The sequence below is a fragment of the Cicer arietinum genome, chromosome 6 (assembly GCF_000331145.2).
Source record: "Cicer arietinum cultivar CDC Frontier isolate Library 1 chromosome 6, Cicar.CDCFrontier_v2.0, whole genome shotgun sequence".
Classification (NCBI taxonomy): domain Eukaryota; kingdom Viridiplantae; phylum Streptophyta; class Magnoliopsida; order Fabales; family Fabaceae; genus Cicer; species Cicer arietinum.
Window position 1 is genome coordinate 25,957,684 of NC_021165.2, and position 20,252 is coordinate 25,977,935.

Below are 20,252 nucleotides of genomic sequence, written 5' to 3' on the forward strand. Positions count from 1 at the left end.
AACAATATTCATAGTATTATGTGAGAAATCTAATATACTTTAAAAGACATATGCAGTACTATATTACTCTTTGTCAACTCTCAATATGGGTAGAATAATAACCCATTCTAACATGTGAAAAGAGTGCACAAAATCTTTTTTTATATCAATATTTATTTCCTTTTAGTTTCAATGAGTGAATTCAGTACACATAATAAATAATCAAATGGATGGGAGCTTCAGAAGGACTTTTCGAAAGAATCTAAGTTTAAATTCGGGCCGAAACCAAAGAAGTGTTTATGTTAGGCGTTGTGTATGCAAAGGCCCCGTTATATTTTGATTTTTTTTCTTTATATTTTTGAGGTGTTGTTAAAATGTAGTCTTTAAATCTATCAAAACTAAAATATTATACTTAATTGTGTCTTTTGTTAGTCATTTTGAACTTTACATGTATCTTTAGTTAGTTAATTTAATCCTCGAATTTATTTTTCGATAATCAATTTAAATTTATAAAATTATTAACAAAAAAGATACTTGAGGATGCATTTGTAATTTTGATAATTCAAAAACCATAAGTGACAACAGATCACTCCTTTATAGACAAAAATGACTAATAAAACAGAAAATATACAAATAATAAATACTAAAAAAAAACATGCAGAAATCAAAGTCATAAGTAGCCACCTTCTATTTATGTATAAATAGGCAAAATTTATATTCCTATCTCAGCTTATGGAAAGAACAACTCATTGATCATTGCATTTTTTCTTTCAGTTTCTGCTAATAGCTTTCTATCATATCAGTTCATTATGCATTAACTTTGAAAAAGCAAAAAAGTTTCTGGGTTTTGGTGGGTTTAAGCTTAATTTTCAAAAGTTGTTAAATTTGCAGCAAAATGGAGGGAAGTGATATATACAAAGCAAGTAACAGTTTCAGAACAAATAGTACTTCAGTTTGGAGAAACAGTACAATGGATGCTTTTTCGAAGTCGTCGAGGCACGAAGAAGACGATGAAGAAGCTCTTAAATGGGCTGCTCTTGAAAAACTCCCTACTTACAATCGTTTGAGGAAAGGGTTGTTGGCTACATCACGTGGAGTTGTTCATGAGATTGATATATTAACTGATCTTGGATTTCAAGAGAGACAGAAACTGTTAGATAGGTTGATCAATGTTGCTGAAGAAGACAATGAGAAGTTTTTGTTGAAGCTCAAGGAAAGAATTGATAGGTATTTTTTTTATAAACAATTTGATTAAGTGCTTATAGAATATCTATAAACGTTTATATCATATATGTATTTATGTATATGCTATTTCATGGTTTTAAATTGTGGTTGCGTTGAATTTACGCTGTGAACCTTTACATTGCAATGATAAGCTGCTAATGCAGTCGAAATTGCAGTTGTGATGTCGATGCAGAGTTTTTAAAATCTGCAATATTGTGGCCGAAATTGTTGTTGTGTACTGCAATTAAAACAAACAAAAGATAATTAAAATCAAACAATTTTCATTTAAGCTCATAAACTATCCTGAAGAGCTTGTGGAAATAAACTCAAAACAGCTCGCAATTTAACATGTATTTGTGCCAGTATTTAAGCTCAAATAAGTCGATCCAAGCAGACTAGTTCTTCGTAGCTTTTTTTCTTTTTTCTATTTGTTGATATAATCTCATAATGTAATGATGAATATTAATCTCTCTTTCTTTCTCTATCTTTGTGGTGTTGGTTTTTGTTTTTAGAGTTGGGATTGAGATTCCAACAATTGAAGTTAGATATGAGCACCTAATTATTGAAGCAGAAGCTTATGTGGGAGGCAGAGCTTTGCCTACATTCATGAACTCCATTACTAATACATTGGAGGTAAGTAAATCTATGAAGATTCTATTTTCTCACTTGTTGTTTCTTTGTTTTGCAATTAGTCTCACAACAGTTCATTCTTTTGGTCTTCTAGAGTATCTTCACCTCTCTCCATATTCTCAAAAGCAAAAAGAAACATATGACTATCCTTAAAGATGTAAGTGGAATTGTCAAACCTCAAAGGATGACACTTCTTCTTGGTCCTCCAAGTTCTGGAAAAACCACACTCCTTTTGGCCTTGTCAGGAAAGCTTGATCCCAATCTCAAGGTGAAAACCAATTTCTCTTAATTTCACTAATTTAGATATTGATCACCTTCTAAAAGTTGTATTTTTCATCTAATATCAATGTTGTCAATAGGAGATCGCTGAAGATAGTGGTTTTTTGTTCATAATTCACTTTGCTACAGTGCTATAGCGCTATAATAGTTGTTACCTAACAATACTTTGTACTAAATAGTATATCGTAAAACAAAAGCATTTGTTCAAATTCTACTAAATCGTATATCTTCTAGAAGTGGTATTTTTCATCAAACACCAGTGTTGTCAATCGGAGATTGCAGAAAATAGCAGTTTGTTTAAATTCCACACCACTATAGTGCTATAATAGCCGTTACTTGACCACACTTTATACTAAATAGTATATCAGAGAACAATAGCATTTGTTCAAATTCTGCTATAGCTGCTATTTGACAACACTATCTAAAAGATATATCATTGTGTTATCTAGGTATCTGGGAGAGTGACCTATAATGGACATGAAATGGAGGAATTTGTACCTCAGAGAACTGCTGCATATATTAGTCAACATGATGTCCATATTGGAGAAATGACTGTAAGAGAAACCTTGGCTTTCTCTGCAAGGTGCCAAGGAGTTGGATCACGTTATGGTTAGTCATTTTCTACACACAATGTTCTTGTATTTTTTCTATCTAACTTGGAGTGTCACAAAGTATAACAAGTAAATGTTTTTGTGATCCACAGACTTGTTGTCTGAGTTGTCTAGAAGAGAAAAGGAAGCAAAGATTAAGCCAGATCAAGATATTGATGTCTTCATGAAGGTGAGAAAAATGAAATCAAATTTCTTGCAGTCGGAAAAGTCCTATTCACGTAGTCGGCACATCTGGAGTTATTGGATCAAGACATCAGAACTATTCGATCTTGATCCAATGACATCAAATGTGAGACTTAGTGAATGCAGGCTTTTTCCGATTGCAGACAATCTCAATATGAGAAAGAAATTATTATCTATGCAGCCCCGACACTTCAGACTAAATTTGTGTTGGTGTTTGACACCAAGGCATAATTACATTCAATTATTTCTAATTTTTCAAATTATTGGTGTCAGTGTCTGATAGAGCAGATCCTATCAGTGTGATGTCCAGTATTTATGTGTGTCATGGCTTCATATGCTATTATCAATATTTTGCAACAAAACAAGTTAATGAAATTATTTGAATGGCAAAATAGATATAATCAATGTGCATCTGATTGACTTTGAATATAACAGGCAGTTTCAACTGGAGGACAACAGGAAAGTGTGGTAACAGATTATGTATTAAAGGTATTACCATAACGAGATTCTCTTATTCTTTAAAAGTTCTGTAAGATTATCTATGTACTGCATGTTTAGATAAAGAATAGTTTCTAACTTAAAACTACATCCGTAGCTTTTACCTTAAAACATGATTTTTATAAACTCACTTCTAAGTGTATGTACAGTTCCACTTTTTGATAAGTCAAAATTGGTTCTAGAGGTATAAAATTGATTTTAACATGTTTGGTTGTTCTACTTAATTTTGCTTCTAAAATTGATTTTTAGCTTCAATTCTGAAGACAAAATTAATTATACTCGATATCACTGAAACATGTCAAAATCACACTTCCAGAATTAATTTTGGTTTCTCCAAAAGTGGAACCAAACATAAATTATTTCACATTAAATAAAGCCACTAGGCTAGACGCACACACTTTAAGTGTGGAGAAGGGTAGAATCTTGAATTCGAACCTGAAGCCCCTGCATATCAATGTTGTTGTACTACCAACTAAATTGTACTTACAGAGCACAATATATTTACTTTTACTTTAAAATAATGCAGCTTTTGGGGTTGGATGTATGTGCTGATACAATGGTAGGGGATGAAATGCTAAGAGGTATCTCTGGAGGACAAAGAAAGAGAGTTACAACAGGAGAGATGTTGGTTGGACCAGCAAATGCTCTATTCATGGATGAAATATCAACTGGTTTGGACAGTTCAACAACTTTCCAAATAGTGAGATCTCTCAAACAATATGTTCACATTCTTAATGGAACTGCAGTTATCTCTTTGCTTCAACCAGCACCAGAGACTTATGAACTTTTTGATGACATTGTTCTTTTATCTGATGGTGAAATTGTATATCAAGGACCACGTGAACTTGTTCTTGACTTTTTTGAATCTCTTGGTTTCAAATGTCCTGATAGGAAAGGTGTTGCTGACTTTCTTCAAGAAGTAAGTCAAAGTTTAACTGTGTCTCCCATTTGAAGTTTTTTTGTTGAAGATTTTAGGTTCATATTATAAGAGCTTTGTTATTTTGATACAAAATGAGACAACATTTTTTCACAATAATTTGGATGATTAACGCAGTTTAGATATATGGTCAAATTATGTTTAGTGAATGGTTAATTGATATAATAAGGTGTCGTGGTTCATTAAATATCAGTTAAATACAATAATCATGATTTGAACTTCATTAATCATATTTTTCAAGTGAATATTTGAATATCAATTGTGGTTAAGGATATCGTGTATATTTGAACACCTGAAAATCAAGTATGTTTGAATATGATTTAGATGGGTAATGGATATCATGTATATTTTAACATATGAAATTAATGATTAATGATGTTCACAATTGTGGTTAATTAGGTTTAGTGGATGATTAATGAGATGTGATTCTTTGTTATGTTCACTAGTTAAATACATATTTTGTTGAGTATGACTCATAGATACTGATAAGTGGACAGTGGTATCGTTGTAATATAAATTTTAGTATTTACATACAACTTATAATTTGTAAACCCTAAGTAATAATTCTAATACAAAGGAATTTTAGTCGCTTTGTAGTCAGAGACATAGTCGTTACCAAACGTCTTGTGTTCTTTGCTTTGCATTTTTTGTTCTCTATTCTTTTAGACCGAGTCGTTGTTCTAACAATTGCTAGAAGAACCAATTTGAACTGCATTAACCGTTGAAATCGTTGCCAAAACTTGTTGCAAAATATCATTTATGATATTATAATCTATATTGCAAAATGTCGTTTCTCATATTATAATCTATATCTTCTTGTAGGTAACTTCAAAGAAGGATCAAGAGCAATATTGGGTACACAAAGAAAAACCATACAGGTTTGTTACTGTTACTCAATTTGCTGAGGCATTTCAGTCATTCCATGTTGGGAGGAGAATTGGAGATGAGCTTGCAATTCCATTTGACAAGTCTAAGAGTCACCCAGCTGCATTAAACACTAAAAAGTATGGTGTTAACAAGAAGGAACTTTTAAAGGCTAATTTCTCAAGAGAGTATTTGCTTATGAAAAGGAATTCTTTTGTTTACATCTTCAAGATATGTCAGGTAAATACTAGTTGCTATATATGAACATAATATTTTTCATTTTCAATACTATAGTTGATAGTATTACATTGGATAAAGTATAGCCTCTAAAATTGTGTTTATAAGTTTGAGGCATCCTTCACTTTACAAACTATTTTGTAGGTTATTTTAGGTCTAACCTAAATTTTAAGATGGTATCAAAATCTATTCCGTCATCTGCTATCTAGCCATTAAAGTCACACTTTAGATGTCTAGTCTGGGACATGACAGAGTTTGTTGAGAGTCACATATTGATGAGATATGACTTGAAAACGTATTTATAATTGCAAAACATCCCACGCTTAACATGTCATTTTTGTTGAGTTGAATTCAACCCAACTCAAATTCTAGTAACTAAAATTGATTGTATGAAAATTTTGCATACATTCTTTTAACGTTGAATATTTTTTTCCTATGTTTTTGTAGCTTATCCTCATGGCAACAGTGACAATGACACTATTTTTAAGAACTGAGATGCACCGAGATACCTTGAATGATGGTGGTGTCTATGCTGGTGCTATATTTTTCACAGTAGTTATGCTTATGTTTAATGGATTATCTGAGCTTTCAATGACCATTGCAAAGCTTCCTAGTTTCTACAAACAAAGAGACCTTCTGTTTTTTCCTCCATGGGCATATGCTATACCTACATGGATCCTCAAGATTCCTGTTACATTTGTAGAAGTTGCTGTTTGGGTTTTTCTCACTTACTATGTAATCGGATTCGATCCGAATGTTGCGAGGTAAAGAAACTTGCCTTTATCTGTTTTAAACATGTTTATACTACTAGTTATACTAGATTTTAAAATACAGTAGCATTGCAATCCTTGATATTTTGGAGAATCACACTAAAATGCAGCTTACCTAGCTTCCAACATAGTGATGTTGAGGTTGTAAAGCATTGTTATCACATAGCAGGCGCCATACTGCTATAGCATATTGGAATTTGAAGAAATCGCTATTGTTATGCAATATACTATTTAGTACAAAATGTTGTCAAATAGAGGCTAAAACAATACTATATTACTGTAGTGTTGTGGAATTTGAACAAATGTTGATTGACAACATTGTCGTAGAGACATTCAAAACCATGATTTTGTAGCCTAGCTTGTGGTCGCGGATATTCTTTTAAAACCTATTTCCCCTTTGCTTGTGGTGTTACTTATGGTGTAAGGTATTGTTATTTATGCAGATTTTTAAAGCAGTATATTCTGCTATTACTGATAAACCAGATGGCTTCTGGACTGTTTCGAGCTATTGCAGCACTTGGTAGGAACATGATTGTTGCCAATACATTCGGTTCCTTTGCACTTCTCGCACTTCTTACGTTGGGTGGCTTCATTTTGTCCAAAAGTGAGTTTAAAAAACATAAGCAATATTTTAAAAATCGGACCGAACAGACCGGTTCAATCGGAAACAACTAGCTCACCAATTGGTTTGATCTTGGTTATACTGCAGTTTGGTTGAACTAGATTGATCTGAGCTTGAACCAGTTGAACAGCGGTTGGTTTAATCATGGTTAAAACCGATTCAATCAAAATCTGAAAGTGTCACAAGTTTGATCTTTGGTCTGTTTTTTAAACCATTGAACATACATAACGACATTGTTTCCTTTTTCCATATAATGGAACTTGATATTAGTGTTTCTTTCAATTTCATTGGTAATGATACAGAGGATATCAAGGGCTGGTGGATTTGGGGTTATTGGATTTCACCTTTAATGTATGGACAAAATGCTATCATGGTGAATGAATTCCTTGGAGATAGTTGGAACCATGTAATTTCTTAAACTTTCAACTTAAGAATTAATTTAATTTTTAGTATAAACTTGTAAGCCTAATTCACTTGCTCTTTGATTGTAGTTTACCCCAAATTCAAATAAAACATTAGGAATTCAAATTTTGGAGTCTCGTGGATTCTTCACAGATGCATATTGGTATTGGATTGGGATTGGTGCATTAACAGGATTTATGTTACTTTTCAACGTTGCATTCACCGTCGCTCTTACTTACCTTAATCGTGAGTATCTTTGTATTTGATTATTTGTGTAAATATTTTTTACACTGTCAAACAATCATAATTTTCAGATCATTAAAAATATTTGACATAATTAATTTTAAAGTCACATATATGATTGATTGTGATTCCTAACATTATATCAAAACTAAACTTATATTTTACTAAGTAGCATGAATGATTTTGTACAGCATTTGACAAGCCACAAGCAACAATAAATGAAGAATCAGAAGGAAGCACACCTAATGGCATAGCCCAAGAAGTTGAATTACCACAATTAGGTGATCTATCTTTTTCATACTATTCATGAAAACTCACTATAAACATTCTGTTGAGACATGCCTAATTCTCAAGTCATACTACTTTTTTTATGTGTTTGGGCTAGTTGATTAGTGATTCATAATGTCTATAGAATCTTAACAAATTTTCAATTGTTAAGCAGCAAGTTCAGGAGAATCTTACAATGTTGTGGACTCCAGCCAAAAAAAGAAAAGAGGAATGGTTCTTCCTTTTGAACCACATTCTATCACCTTTGACGAAGTTGTATATTCTGTTGACATGCCACAAGTAAGTCATTTTCAAAGTTACAATTTAAGATTTGAATTCTTCAAACAATGTTTTCAGTTAACTTTTCTTTTGTCTAAAGAAGTTTGAACCTTGACTCTTGAGATTCTAATTAATTGGCAGGAAATGAAGGTTCAAGGGGTAATAGAGGATAGGTTAGTGCTTTTGAAGGGTGTTAATGGTGCATTTAGGCCTGGTGTTCTCACAGCCTTGATGGGTGTAAGTGGAGCTGGTAAAACTACTTTGATGGATGTTTTGGCCGGTAGGAAAACCGGTGGATATATTGATGGGAGCATAAAGATTTCTGGTTACCTTAAAAGACAAGAAACATTTGCTCGAATCTCTGGTTATTGCGAACAAAATGATATTCATTCTCCTCATGTTACTGTCTATGAATCACTGCTCTACTCAGCATGGCTACGGTTATCAGCAGAAGTTGATTCCAATACAAGAAAGGTTAGTATTTAAAGCTCAAGACACTGTGATTTTTCTTTTTACTTATAGTAAGGTCTATAGCAATTTACAAAGTTTGAGCTATTTGTTCATACTTTTGGATTTGATAAATGGTGTAGATGTTCATTGAGGAAGTCATGGAACTAGTGGAGCTCAATCCATTGAGAAACTCATTGGTTGGTTTGCCTGGTGTGAATGGTCTTTCAACTGAACAACGCAAGAGGCTAACTATTGCGGTTGAATTAGTGGCCAATCCATCCATAATTTTCATGGACGAGCCTACATCTGGTTTAGATGCTAGAGCTGCTGCAATTGTTATGCGAACCGTTAGGAACACAGTTGACACAGGAAGAACGGTTGTTTGCACCATCCATCAACCAAGTATTGACATATTTGAAGCTTTTGACGAGGTAAGAAATGATCATGATAAAAAGATGTGTTTTGTAGTTCTTCATCTTCCGGACTCGAACTGACATATATTATATATGATTTATAGTTATTCCTCATGAAGCGCGGAGGACAAGAAATATACGTTGGGCCATTGGGTCGTCATTCTAGTCAACTGATCAAGTATTTTGAGGTTGGATGCAACTTATATATGATATTATTTTTAGACAAAAAAAAATTGAAGTAGATAGCCCTAATTCTTGTTGGCAGTTCATCTAATATTTTCTGTTGTTCAGAGCATTGAAGGGGTTCATAAAATTAAAGATGGTTATAATCCAGCTACTTGGATGTTGGAAGTTACAAGTTCAGCACAAGAACTTACTTTAGGTGTTGATTTTCATGATATATACAGAAATTCTGAGCTGTATAGGTAAGCTAATTTATTTTATTTGGATATTATGAATTTCATTACTATAATAATAGTATCAGTGATCATATTGGAAAAAGCTTAGAATGTTGTAAACTATTCTTCAGGAGAAACAAGCAACTTATAGAAGAACTAGGCAAACCTGCTATTGGTTCAAAGGATCTTCATTTCTCCACACAATACTCACAGTCATTTTTGGTCCAATGCTTGGCTTGCTTGTGGAAACAACATTGGTCATATTGGCGCAACCCGCCATACACTGCTGTGAGGTTTTTCTTCACTACTTTCATTGCCTTGATGTTTGGAACAATGTTCTGGAACCTTGGAAGGAAATAGTAAGTGAAACTTCATTATCTTAAAAATAAGAAATATTAGTGTTGTCATCATAGAAAATAACAACTTTTACAAACTTCTCTACGCTACAGTGCTATAACACCACTATACTAGCTATTTGATGATATTTTATACCAAACAGTGTACCCCAGAACAGAAGAAATTTGTTCAAAATCCTCTAAGCGAAAGCGCTATAGTCAATTTTTGACAACACTGATAAATATTATAGTTAAGTTTTTCTTTCCCACTTGAATTCTAATCCCTTTTGTTGACTTCCAGCTCAAATAGACAAGACCTGTTTAATGCCCTCGGTTCGATGTATACCTCTGTTCTCTTCCTAGGGGTCCAAAATTCATCGTCTGTACAACCAGTTGTAGCTGTTGAAAGATCTGTCTTTTATAGAGAAAGAGCTGCCGGAATGTATTCTGCCTTACCTTATGCATTTGCGCAGGTAGTAAAATCACAAATTTTTCAAAAAAAAATTATTTATACTATGGTTTGTATATAATATCCATGTTAATAGAACTTACTCTCTTTTGTCACAGGTTATTATAGAGCTACCTTATATTTTTGCCCAAGCTACATCATATGGTGTCATAGTTTATGCCATGATTGGATTTGAATGGACTCTAGCAAAATTCTTTTGGTATATATTTTTCATGTACTTTACATTGTGCTACTTCACCTTCTATGGCATGATGGCCGTGGCGGTTACTCCAAATCACCACGTCGCTTCGATCGTGGCTTCTGCATTTTACGCAATTTGGAATCTCTTTTCAGGATTCATCGTCCCACGACCTGTAAGTGTCAACAACCTTTAAACACATTGAACAATATCTATATACAGAGATAATTCAATGGATGTATTTTATGTTGATGCATAGTGTTATTTTTCTTTTTCTTTAAAACTTTTTTTTGACAACAGATGATTCCTGTGTGGTGGAGGTGGTACTATTGGGCATGTCCTGTGTCTTGGACAATATATGGATTGGTTGCATCACAATTTGGAGATATAAACAAAATCATGGAATCAGAAAATAAGCCAGTTCAAGAATTCCTAAGAAGTTATTTTGATTTCAAGCATGACTTCATAGGTGTTTGTGCAGTTGTTGTTGTTGGTACTGCAGTGCTTTTTGCATGTATTTTTGCTGTATCAATCAAGGTCTTCAACTTTCAAAAACGGTAGATTGGACTCAGCTAATTTGATGGATTTTTTTTCCATCTTAACTTGTTTCCAATTTTGTTTTTGTATCCAAATGATTCATGTATCAAAGTAAAAAAAAATAAAAAGTGATACTTGTATCTATATCAATGCAGCATCCAGAAAAATACAGTTTTTTTACATATGCTGTTTCCATACACTTGCTTCCATACAATAATAAACTTTCTAAATAGAACGAATGAGCTTTAAGGGCCTACTTCTAAAGTGGCCAATATATCAATAGGTTAGATATATTAAATAAAAAGTTTCAAGACAACTTGGTACAAATCCACTATAATAATATGCATCTAGCAAACCTCAAATTATCCAAAAATATACCATGACTCAAATTAAATAGGTTTCATGCTGCAAGTTATCTAGTAATTCAACGATACAGTAGTCCCATAACACAAATTTAATAGGGCTCAAGCCTTAACTTGTCCAATAAAGTGCTGAAAACAAATATAAGAAATAGTTGCAGCTACGCAGTAATAATGTTATGAGTTTAATGATCATGCACTGTCAGTGTAAACAATTTTACAGTGACGGATAACATCAAACATTGATTATATAGTTATTATTTGATGAAAGTTACAATCATAAGATAAGATGTTAAGATTAATGGTTCACATTAAATCTCAGTGTGAAATCGGTTTAAACTGATAATGTACCGCCCTTTGTCTCTAATGTCAAAACCACAAAAAGTAGTATCAAATCACATAATCATATACCAAACAAAAGACAAAAACCTCTCAAACTTGTGGATCTCTCTCGTCAATAATCTTGTATCACAAAATAAGAAAAGAAACTCTTATTAAACTGCATAATACCAAATTTGATTTTTGTCATATCTAACAAATGACAGTTGGAAACATCTATACTATACGGTTGTAATATTGGCGACTAAATGAGGACGCTATGTAACACTGACACTTCACATTGAAAAACATGTTTGGTGTCTGACACTGACACGACATAAATCATGTGATTACATTCAATCACTTCAATTTTCTCAAATTATTACCGGTATTTATATGTTATTATCGGTGTCCAATGTCCATGTTGGTATCAATTTTTCATAGTGTGGGAGAAGTAGGTCCAAACTAAAGAAAATAATTATGATTATGCATGATAAGCTGAATTTAATTGTGATAATAAACTTGTCTCAGAACACTACTCCACTGCAAGCTAAATAACAGTTGGAAACATATATACTATATAGTTCTAATATTGGAGGCTAAATGAGAAAGTTATATAACATTGACACTTCATATTTGAAACCATGCTGAATAATGTGATTACACTTGATCACTTTCATTTTATCAAATTATTATCGTGCCGTATCAAATGTCTGTATTTATGCTAGTGTTTCTTAGTGTGGGAACACTAGGTCCAAACTAACTTAAGAAAATAATTATGATTATGCTTGATAGATTTGAATTTAATTGTGCTACTCAAATGCATTCTATATGATTAATTTCGTTCCTCGAATTACATTTTCGTTTGGAAACAAAGTTGAAGTATCTAAAAGAACCACAAAGTGATTGGTAATTTCGACAAACACGTGGCAGGGTTAAAAGAAACTAACACAATATAATTCAAAACTTAAGAAGAAAAAGCATTTATTTAACTACGAAAAGAAGAAGAAAAAAAAGAAGGTACCTCATTGCAAATATGTTCTAATGAAAATGAAATCATACAAAATCTGACCTAAATGAGAATCAAATTACACAAATCTGCATGAAATTTTCCTGAAATTTTCATGAAATATAAGGCAGTGATATAGTTTGTAATTTTGTATATCGTTTTCTTGATGTGTTTAGCATAAAATTCAGCGAAGGAATGGATTTTTCAAAAGAAAATGCTAACGTATCTTTATTCTTTAAGAAAGAAATAAAGTTTTAAATACACAATTATTCTCCGCAAAAGAAATTTGATTTTAGGATATATGTAAAATAAAATTTATAATTGCTAAACGTCAATATTTTTGTTTTAGTTTTTAATGCGAATTTTTTAAAGGTTAAATAATTAATAATTTTAAATTTAAATACAATTAATTTACGTAAAATGTAAAAAATTTAGTTTTAATTTCTGCAAAATATAAGAAATTTAGTTTTTACTTCTTATAAAATAATTTTTATTTTTTTTTATTTTTTATGAGTTTAGAAAGATATTAAGTTACACCATAATTAACTCACATAAAACTTCAAGACAATAAATTTTTTATTTTAGTCGGTGCAATATGCAAAAAAAACTTGATTTTAGTCCTTTCATAATAAAAGAAATGGTTTAAATGTAAATTTGCACATTTTTCATTTTCGTCTCTTTAACTTTTTTCTTTAATTTAAACCTTGTAAATTTAATTTAGTTTTAAAATCATTTATGTCTGTTAAAAAAATTTATGTGGCAAACAGATGAGTAACGTGGCAGATAAATAAATTAAATAATTAAAAAAAATTAAGTAATTAGATTGATTAACAAAGAAATGGAAAAAGAAATGAAGAAAAGTTGAAGGTGTTATGTTTTAGTCCCTCCATCCAGAATCAAAAAATAGGTTTGAGGATTAGGGTTCTCTCATTATTTCTCTATCATAGCATCCTCATTACTAGATCACTAACATTGCATTACCAAAACCGAACTAGTTTTTATTTGTTTATAAATTATAAAAAAAATTATTAACTTTGGCAAACACAATTCAACCCTCCCTTCTCGTGTTTGCATCTTCAATTGGCATCAGAGCTCGATCTCAAGGCTGAGCACTTTACAATGTTTGAGAAAAGATCCAAGGGTTCAATATGGATTCAGTGAAGAAACTGTTGGAGGAAACATCAACATACCACTTCTGTCTAATGGAGAACATTTTGAGTATTAGAAGGACAGACTAAGAAGTTTCTACATTTCACAAGATATTGAACTTTGGAACATGGTTATATTGTTCCAAAGAATACTGATGGTATTGAAATTCCAAGAAAGAAAATGAATGCTAATCAGAAGATGTACAAGATGCATTATAAGTCCAGAACATTCATGATAAATGCAATTACCTTCAAAGAGTTTGACAAGTGCACCAACAAGGAGACAAAAAGTATGTGTAATGGACTTTATTTGGATGATGTGTTTTATGCAAGTTCGCCTATGTGTAATAGACTTTATGTCCCACATTTAGATATTACCATTTATAACATAAATGTGAAAAAGATTAAGTCAAATGATTTGAACCCTACATACTTTTGGCATTGTCGTTTAGACCAAATAGGTGAGAAACACATATCCAAGCTCTATAAAGAAGGATACTTGGATTCATTTGATTATGAATCATTTGAATTATGTGAATCTTGCTTAGTTGGGAAGATGAATAAAACCCTATTTACTAGTCACAGTGAAAGGACTAGTGATATTTCGAGATTAGTACATAGTGATGTATGTGGCCCACTAAACAAACCTGCTAGAGGCGGCTTTCCTTACTTCGTCACATTTACTAATGACTTAAGTCAATATGGTTTTGTGTATCAAATGAAACATAAATCATAAACGTTTGAAAAGTTCAAAGAGTTTAAGAATGAAGTGGAAAACCAGCTTGGCAAGAGTATTAAAATCCTATGATCAAATCATGGTGGTGAGCGTTTAAGCCAAAAATTTGATGACTATCTGAAGGAGTGTGGGATTTTATCCCAACTCATGCCTCCTAGAAATCCTCAATGAAATGGTATTTCAGAAAAAAGAAACGGCACTCTATTATACATTGTATGATCGATGATGAGTCAATCAGATTTACATGACTCTTTTTGGGGATATGCCTTTCTTATTGCAGCTTTCACCCTTAATTGTGTTTCATCTAAAGTGGTAGAAAAGACACCATATGAGATATGGATCGGTCGAAGACCCAATGTGTCATTTATGAAGATTTGGGGATGTGAAGTTTATGTGAAATGTTTGATTTCAAATAAAGTTGGTCCTAAATATGATAAATGTATATTTGTGGGTATCATAAGAAAACTAAAGGATACTATTTCTATCTTCCCTCTAATGACAAAGTTTTTGTTGGGAAAACTAGTGTAGTCCTAGAAACATAGTTCATCTCTAAATGAACTAGTGGTAGGAATATAGAACTTGGAGAATTCCAAGATCCACAAACTATTGCACCGCCTGTGATAGAACAAGAACATGCATCACAAGGAGTTGTGGATGAGACTCGTGTTCAAGTAGCACAAGAACCTCGTAGATCTAGGATACCATGCCATCAACTTGAGAGATATGGATTTATCCTGACTCAAAAAAGTGACGTGCTACTCATGGATCAAGATGAACCCACAACCTACCAGGAAGCCATGATTGGCCCAAAATTTGAGAAATGGCTTGAAGCCATAGGGTCCGAAATGGAATCTATGTACACTAACCAGGTATAGACCTTGGTTGATGCACCTAAAAGGATAAAACCTATAGGGTACAAGTGGATCTTCAAGAAGAAGACTGACCTGGATGAAAATTGAAATACCTTTAAGGTAAGGCAAATGGAGAAAGATTTTAAACAAATTAATGGTATAAACTATGATGAAACCTACTCTCCAATAGCCATCCTTAAATCTGTTTGGATTCTGCTTGCTATTGTTGCACACCATGATTATGAAACATGGAAAATGAACGTCAAGACTGCATTTCTTTACGGGAATCTTCTCAAGGATGTGTATATGACACAATCTAAGGATTTTGAAGATCCAAAGGATGCTGGAAAGGTATGCAAGCTACAAAGGTCCATTTATGGATTGAAGCAAGCTTCTAGAAGCTAGAATCTTTGTTTTGATGAAGTTATAAAACAATTTGGATTCATTAAAAATGAAGATGAACCTTATGTTATAAGAAGGTTAGTGGGAGCACGATATTGTTTTTGGTCTTGTATATGGATGAAACTACTCATAGAAAATGATACATGGATAACATTACAAAATGTGAAGACGTGGCTATGGAATTGTTTCTCGATAAAGGACAGGTGAAACATCCTATATGTTAGGAATCAAAATCTATAGAGATAGATCACTGAAGCTACTTGCCCGAGTCAAAGTACATATCTTGACAAAGTGTTTAGACGATTCAAAGGAAAATGTTGTATACTTGTCCAAAGGAAAATGCCCTACTTCATCAAATGAAAGGGTGCACATAAGTAAAATGTCCTATGTCTTGGCAATAAGATCTATCATGTATGTTATGATATGTACTAGACTAGATGTCTTGTATGCATTTAGCATGACGAGCAAGTTCCAATCAAATATTGGTAAGGGCTATTGGACCGTAGTTAAGAAAACATGTATAAAATGTCTAATTATCAGCCAACAGCGTGGGCTGATAAAATTATGTTTCGAATTTTTGAAAGTTCTGAAACTTTTGTAATAGGAATATTTAGAAAAGAAAATTTTTGAAATACAAAATTCCATAAATTTCAAAATATAAATAAGAAATTTTCGAAATAGAAATAGGAAATTCTAGAATAGGAAATTTTTGAAATAAAAAATTCTAAAAAAAAAATAACTATTTTGAAACAAAATTTACATTTTATAAATACGATAAATTGTATTTCAAAAGTTAAAAATTAATTCAAACTTTCGAAAGTAAACTCATTTTGTATTTAGAAAATTTTAAAATCAACCAAAGTTTCAAAAATTTGAAATTTTTCTTATAACGTTTGTTAAAGTTTCAAATGTATGAATGAATATATTGTGGGTGAGAAATACGTATGGAGAGTGACAAGTAAAAAATTTTATTTTTAAATGTATAAGAATAGTTAGTTAGACTATTTGACTAATGTGATCTGCTAATCCAAAATCAAAATTCACACTTTAAAATGGAGATAATTAGGATCGGTTATGTTTGTGAAAATATTTTATTTTATTGTTTTGTATTAATTTTATTTATTAAGGAGGTAGGAGACTCTTGAAGTTAAACAAATATTTATATTTTTAGAAAAAATAAAAATCTCATAAAATTATTTTCAAAAATATATCTTTATTAACTAGCATTTTATCTTATCTCCACAAAACTGACTCACATGAAGAGTCTTTTATCAATGTAAAATGAATACATATTTTACAAAATAAAACACAAATATCTTCACAAAATAATGAACTCTTATTAATTTACGTCATTGTCATTTTTAAGTTCAATTATTTTATCATCTGATTGATATACAATTTCATTAGTTGAATAATCATTTCTAAAAAGTGATTATTGAGTTTTTTGTTTGTCTAACTAGTTTTCCTAAGTTCTAATTTTTTTTATGCATTCGATAAAGAGAGTTTGAATGGTCAAATGATTGTTAAATGATATCACATAGAACATGAATGATTAAATAATGGTTTAATTTTTATGTAAAGAGATTTAAAATAAATAAATAAACCACTCCATATTTATAGGATATATGCAAAATCGTAGAGTATAATGTATATTTATCTTTTTTTAAAAAGAAATTTTATATATGTTTAGTGCTGCAAAATTGTTTATATTGACTCTACTACTCATATTTTTTGGGTGTACTCTTGTGGTGACTATGTGAAATGAAATCAAAATACTATATACACTTCTCCGTCCTACAATAAAAAACTCATTTATAAAAATAATTTGTTTCAAAATTAATGAACTATCTTTTTTAATTTATAATATAACATTAATTATTATTATTTTTAATTATACTCTTAATTAATATTACATGCACCTATTTCAATTTAATATTTTTAATTAATGATAATGGTGAATTCTATTTTGACAATAATATTTTAGTAAAATTATTATCTTTCTTGCATTTTATTTTATTTTTTTTAATTTATGTGAAATTGTCAATTGTGTCCCACATTCCAAGACAAAGGTCTATTTACTTCATTCAACAGCTATCACCTTTACAAAAATACAAGTTGAGGATGATCGCTAACATTCTTAAAGAAGATGACGTTTACCCATATCACAATATTCAAGTAACTTATTCTAACACCTTAGTACATGTGTTCAAAAGTTATATCAATCCTTTACGTCTACTAAAAATTTCGGTGATGAATTGTGATGAAAACAATGGTGAATCTCTTTTCAACTTTCTAGTGAAAACCTAACAAGGTGTGAGAACTAGATTAGCCCATGTTGGGTGAACCAAGATAGTTCTTGTGTGCGATTTTCTTATTCTTATCTCTTTAATATTTAATTATTTAGCTAAATCACACTACTATCACTTTGAGATTAAAATTTGTTCTTGAACTTCCTCAAACAAGAATAGATTCATTATTCTAATCATATAATTCCAAGCCTTATCTTGAGAAAGATTATTTAAAGTGCAAATTAAAAAAAAAAAAGACCACAATTCAAACTCCTCTTTCTTGTGACAATTTTATTCGCTTCACAAACAAGTAGTTTTGAAACAAGGCTACAAGGAATGAAATCACTAAATCAAAATCAATTTATAGCCCACATAAAGAGAAATATGTAAGCAAAGATGGTAGCAATAAGACATAGAAAAGGAGCACAAATGGTCGATGCAAGAGACATGAGAGATGGCGAGTCGACGACTGATGAGATGGTGAAACACCATATATGCAAGGAGGTGTTGCGCATGTAGAGTCCATTGGTGCTAGATATATGAGATGGGGATGGAGATAACATAGATAAACTTTGGTGTTATAAAAAAATCGCAAGGAAAATGATGAAAAGGTCAAAACAAAACAATTTGTTTGTGATAAAATAATTGCCACATGACTCACCTAAAAGCCAAATGAGTCTGAGTTGTACATGATAATCTAATGGTTAAGAATAAATCATCTCACTCTCAAATAAAGAATCCCCTTTTCACTAGGTATTTTTTCAAAATAGATGAACAAATTCAATTTGTCTTCTTCGTCACAACCTTGTGAATATGAAAATTATGTTTCAAAGATTGGGTATTTTGGTTCATCATTAAATCCATGAGAGAATTGTTTTTTGGCTCAAAGTGGGCACCTAAAAGTTGGTGTGAAGTTGATGTTATTAGTCGTAGGCCATTATAGTTGCTAATTTTGACCAAAGATTTTATAGATTTGCTGAAATGAATTATCATTATCTTATTTTGATCATTAAACTAAACAATATGAACTAGAAGTTCCAAAGATAATTTATTTACAAATTTTAGCAAATCAACTTCCAAATACATTACTAATCCAAAAGTTGTGACTAAATCAGATGTACCACTTGCTAATGCTCCAATAAAAATATATGTCCTTGCTGGACAACCCAATGCAACAAATGAGTCTCAACCATGCCTGAAGTGTGGTAGACCAGTCAATTCCAAAGATAGAAATCCTCGAACAAAGCTAAAAGGAAATATGACCTGAGTGAGATATGAAAATTCTAAAAGAGTCTTTTGACGTAATTGATATTTCAGTTCGAGAAGAGACTAACCAAGTACCTGTAATTCATGAAAATAAAGAGATCTCAATAAATCATGTCAATAATGAAATACGATGAAACTGACATGAAATTAACGTTGATATATTTTTGCATATAATATAACACTAAATTTTGTAAATGATACTGAGAATCAAAAACCAAAGTCAATCAAAGATTGTAGACAAAGTGAGAACTCACAAAAATGGAAAGATGGAAACTCACTTAACAAGAAAAAGGTTTTTGGACCTGTAGTCCAAACACCCATAGTTGTAAAACCTATTAGATACAAATGGGTTTTGGTACGAAAACAAAATGAGAATTGTGAGATACAAAAGCAAGGCTAGTTGACCAAGGTTTTTCGCAAAGACCTGAGATTAATTTTGATGATACATATTCACCTTTAGTTGATGCAGCTGCTTTTTGATATTTAATTAGCCTTGTAGCAAATGATGGACGTTGTTACAACTTACTTGTATGGCTCACTTGATAGTTACATTTATATGAAGCTCCTTGAAGGATTTAATTTTCTTGATGCCAATAGTCTAGGATCTCAAGAAGACTACTCCATAAAATTGAACAAGTCTCTCTATGCCAATAGTCCTATATTTTTATGAAAATATCGGAAAATGGATTTTCCATAATTGTTGTCTATGTTGATGACATAAACATTATTCGGAACTCTTGACGAGCTTCCAAAAGCCATAAATTGTTTTAAGAAAGAGTTTGAAATGAAATATTTGGGAAAGACAAAGTTGTTTGAAAATACAAATTGAGCATTTGAATAATGGAATTTTTGTGCATCAAGAAATATACATAGCAAAAGTGTTAAACGTTTCTTTATGGAAAAATCTCATATGTTGTCTACAATGGTTGTTAAATGGAGAAAGACCCTTTCATATCCCATGGAGAGAAGTATCATATCTTAGTGTGATTGGAGCACTGATGTATCTCGCTAATTATACATGTACTGATATATCTCAATATATTATCAAGATATAGTTCTTCCCCTACACG

General features: G+C 31.5%; 1 protein-coding gene and 1 long non-coding RNA gene across 2 annotated transcripts; one reads left to right on the forward strand and one right to left on the reverse strand.

Moving 5' to 3' along the window:
- Positions 1 to 684: 684 nt before the first annotated feature.
- LOC101498203 (pleiotropic drug resistance protein 1) lies at positions 685 to 10,985 on the forward strand. The gene is made up of 22 exons (XM_004506822.4): positions 685 to 1,206; positions 1,716 to 1,836; positions 1,928 to 2,101; positions 2,562 to 2,721; positions 2,816 to 2,892; positions 3,342 to 3,395; positions 3,931 to 4,323; positions 5,164 to 5,445; positions 5,890 to 6,206; positions 6,656 to 6,816; positions 7,137 to 7,240; positions 7,326 to 7,482; positions 7,671 to 7,760; positions 7,922 to 8,046; positions 8,167 to 8,499; positions 8,616 to 8,906; positions 8,993 to 9,076; positions 9,180 to 9,313; positions 9,418 to 9,645; positions 9,923 to 10,094; positions 10,189 to 10,443; positions 10,569 to 10,985. Exons 1-22 carry the CDS (start codon positions 875 to 877, stop codon positions 10,827 to 10,829), a joined length of 4,305 nt encoding a protein of 1,434 aa, XP_004506879.1. The 5' UTR covers positions 685 to 874; the 3' UTR covers positions 10,830 to 10,985.
- Positions 5,194 to 11,296, reverse strand: LOC140920860 (uncharacterized). The gene is made up of 3 exons (XR_012163422.1): positions 11,184 to 11,296; positions 9,453 to 10,441; positions 5,194 to 5,326 (listed from the first exon to the last, which is right to left on the reverse strand). It is a non-coding gene; the product is annotated as an uncharacterized lncRNA (long non-coding RNA).
- Between the last annotated feature and the right edge of the window lie 8,956 nt (positions 11,297 to 20,252).

What these genes read in the sequence shown, in the direction of transcription:
- LOC101498203 (XM_004506822.4), top strand. Translation starts at nt 875, where the DNA reads ATGGAGGGAAGTGATATATACAAAGCAAGTAACAGTTTCAGAACAAAT. An exon ending in TTGCTGACTTTCTTCAAGAA is followed by an intron (nt 4,324 to 5,163) that starts GTAAGTCAAAGT and finishes ATCTTCTTGTAG; the next exon opens with GTAACTTCAAAGAAGGATCA. An exon ending in TTGGAGATAGTTGGAACCAT is followed by an intron (nt 7,241 to 7,325) that starts GTAATTTCTTAA and finishes CTTTGATTGTAG; the next exon opens with TTTACCCCAAATTCAAATAA.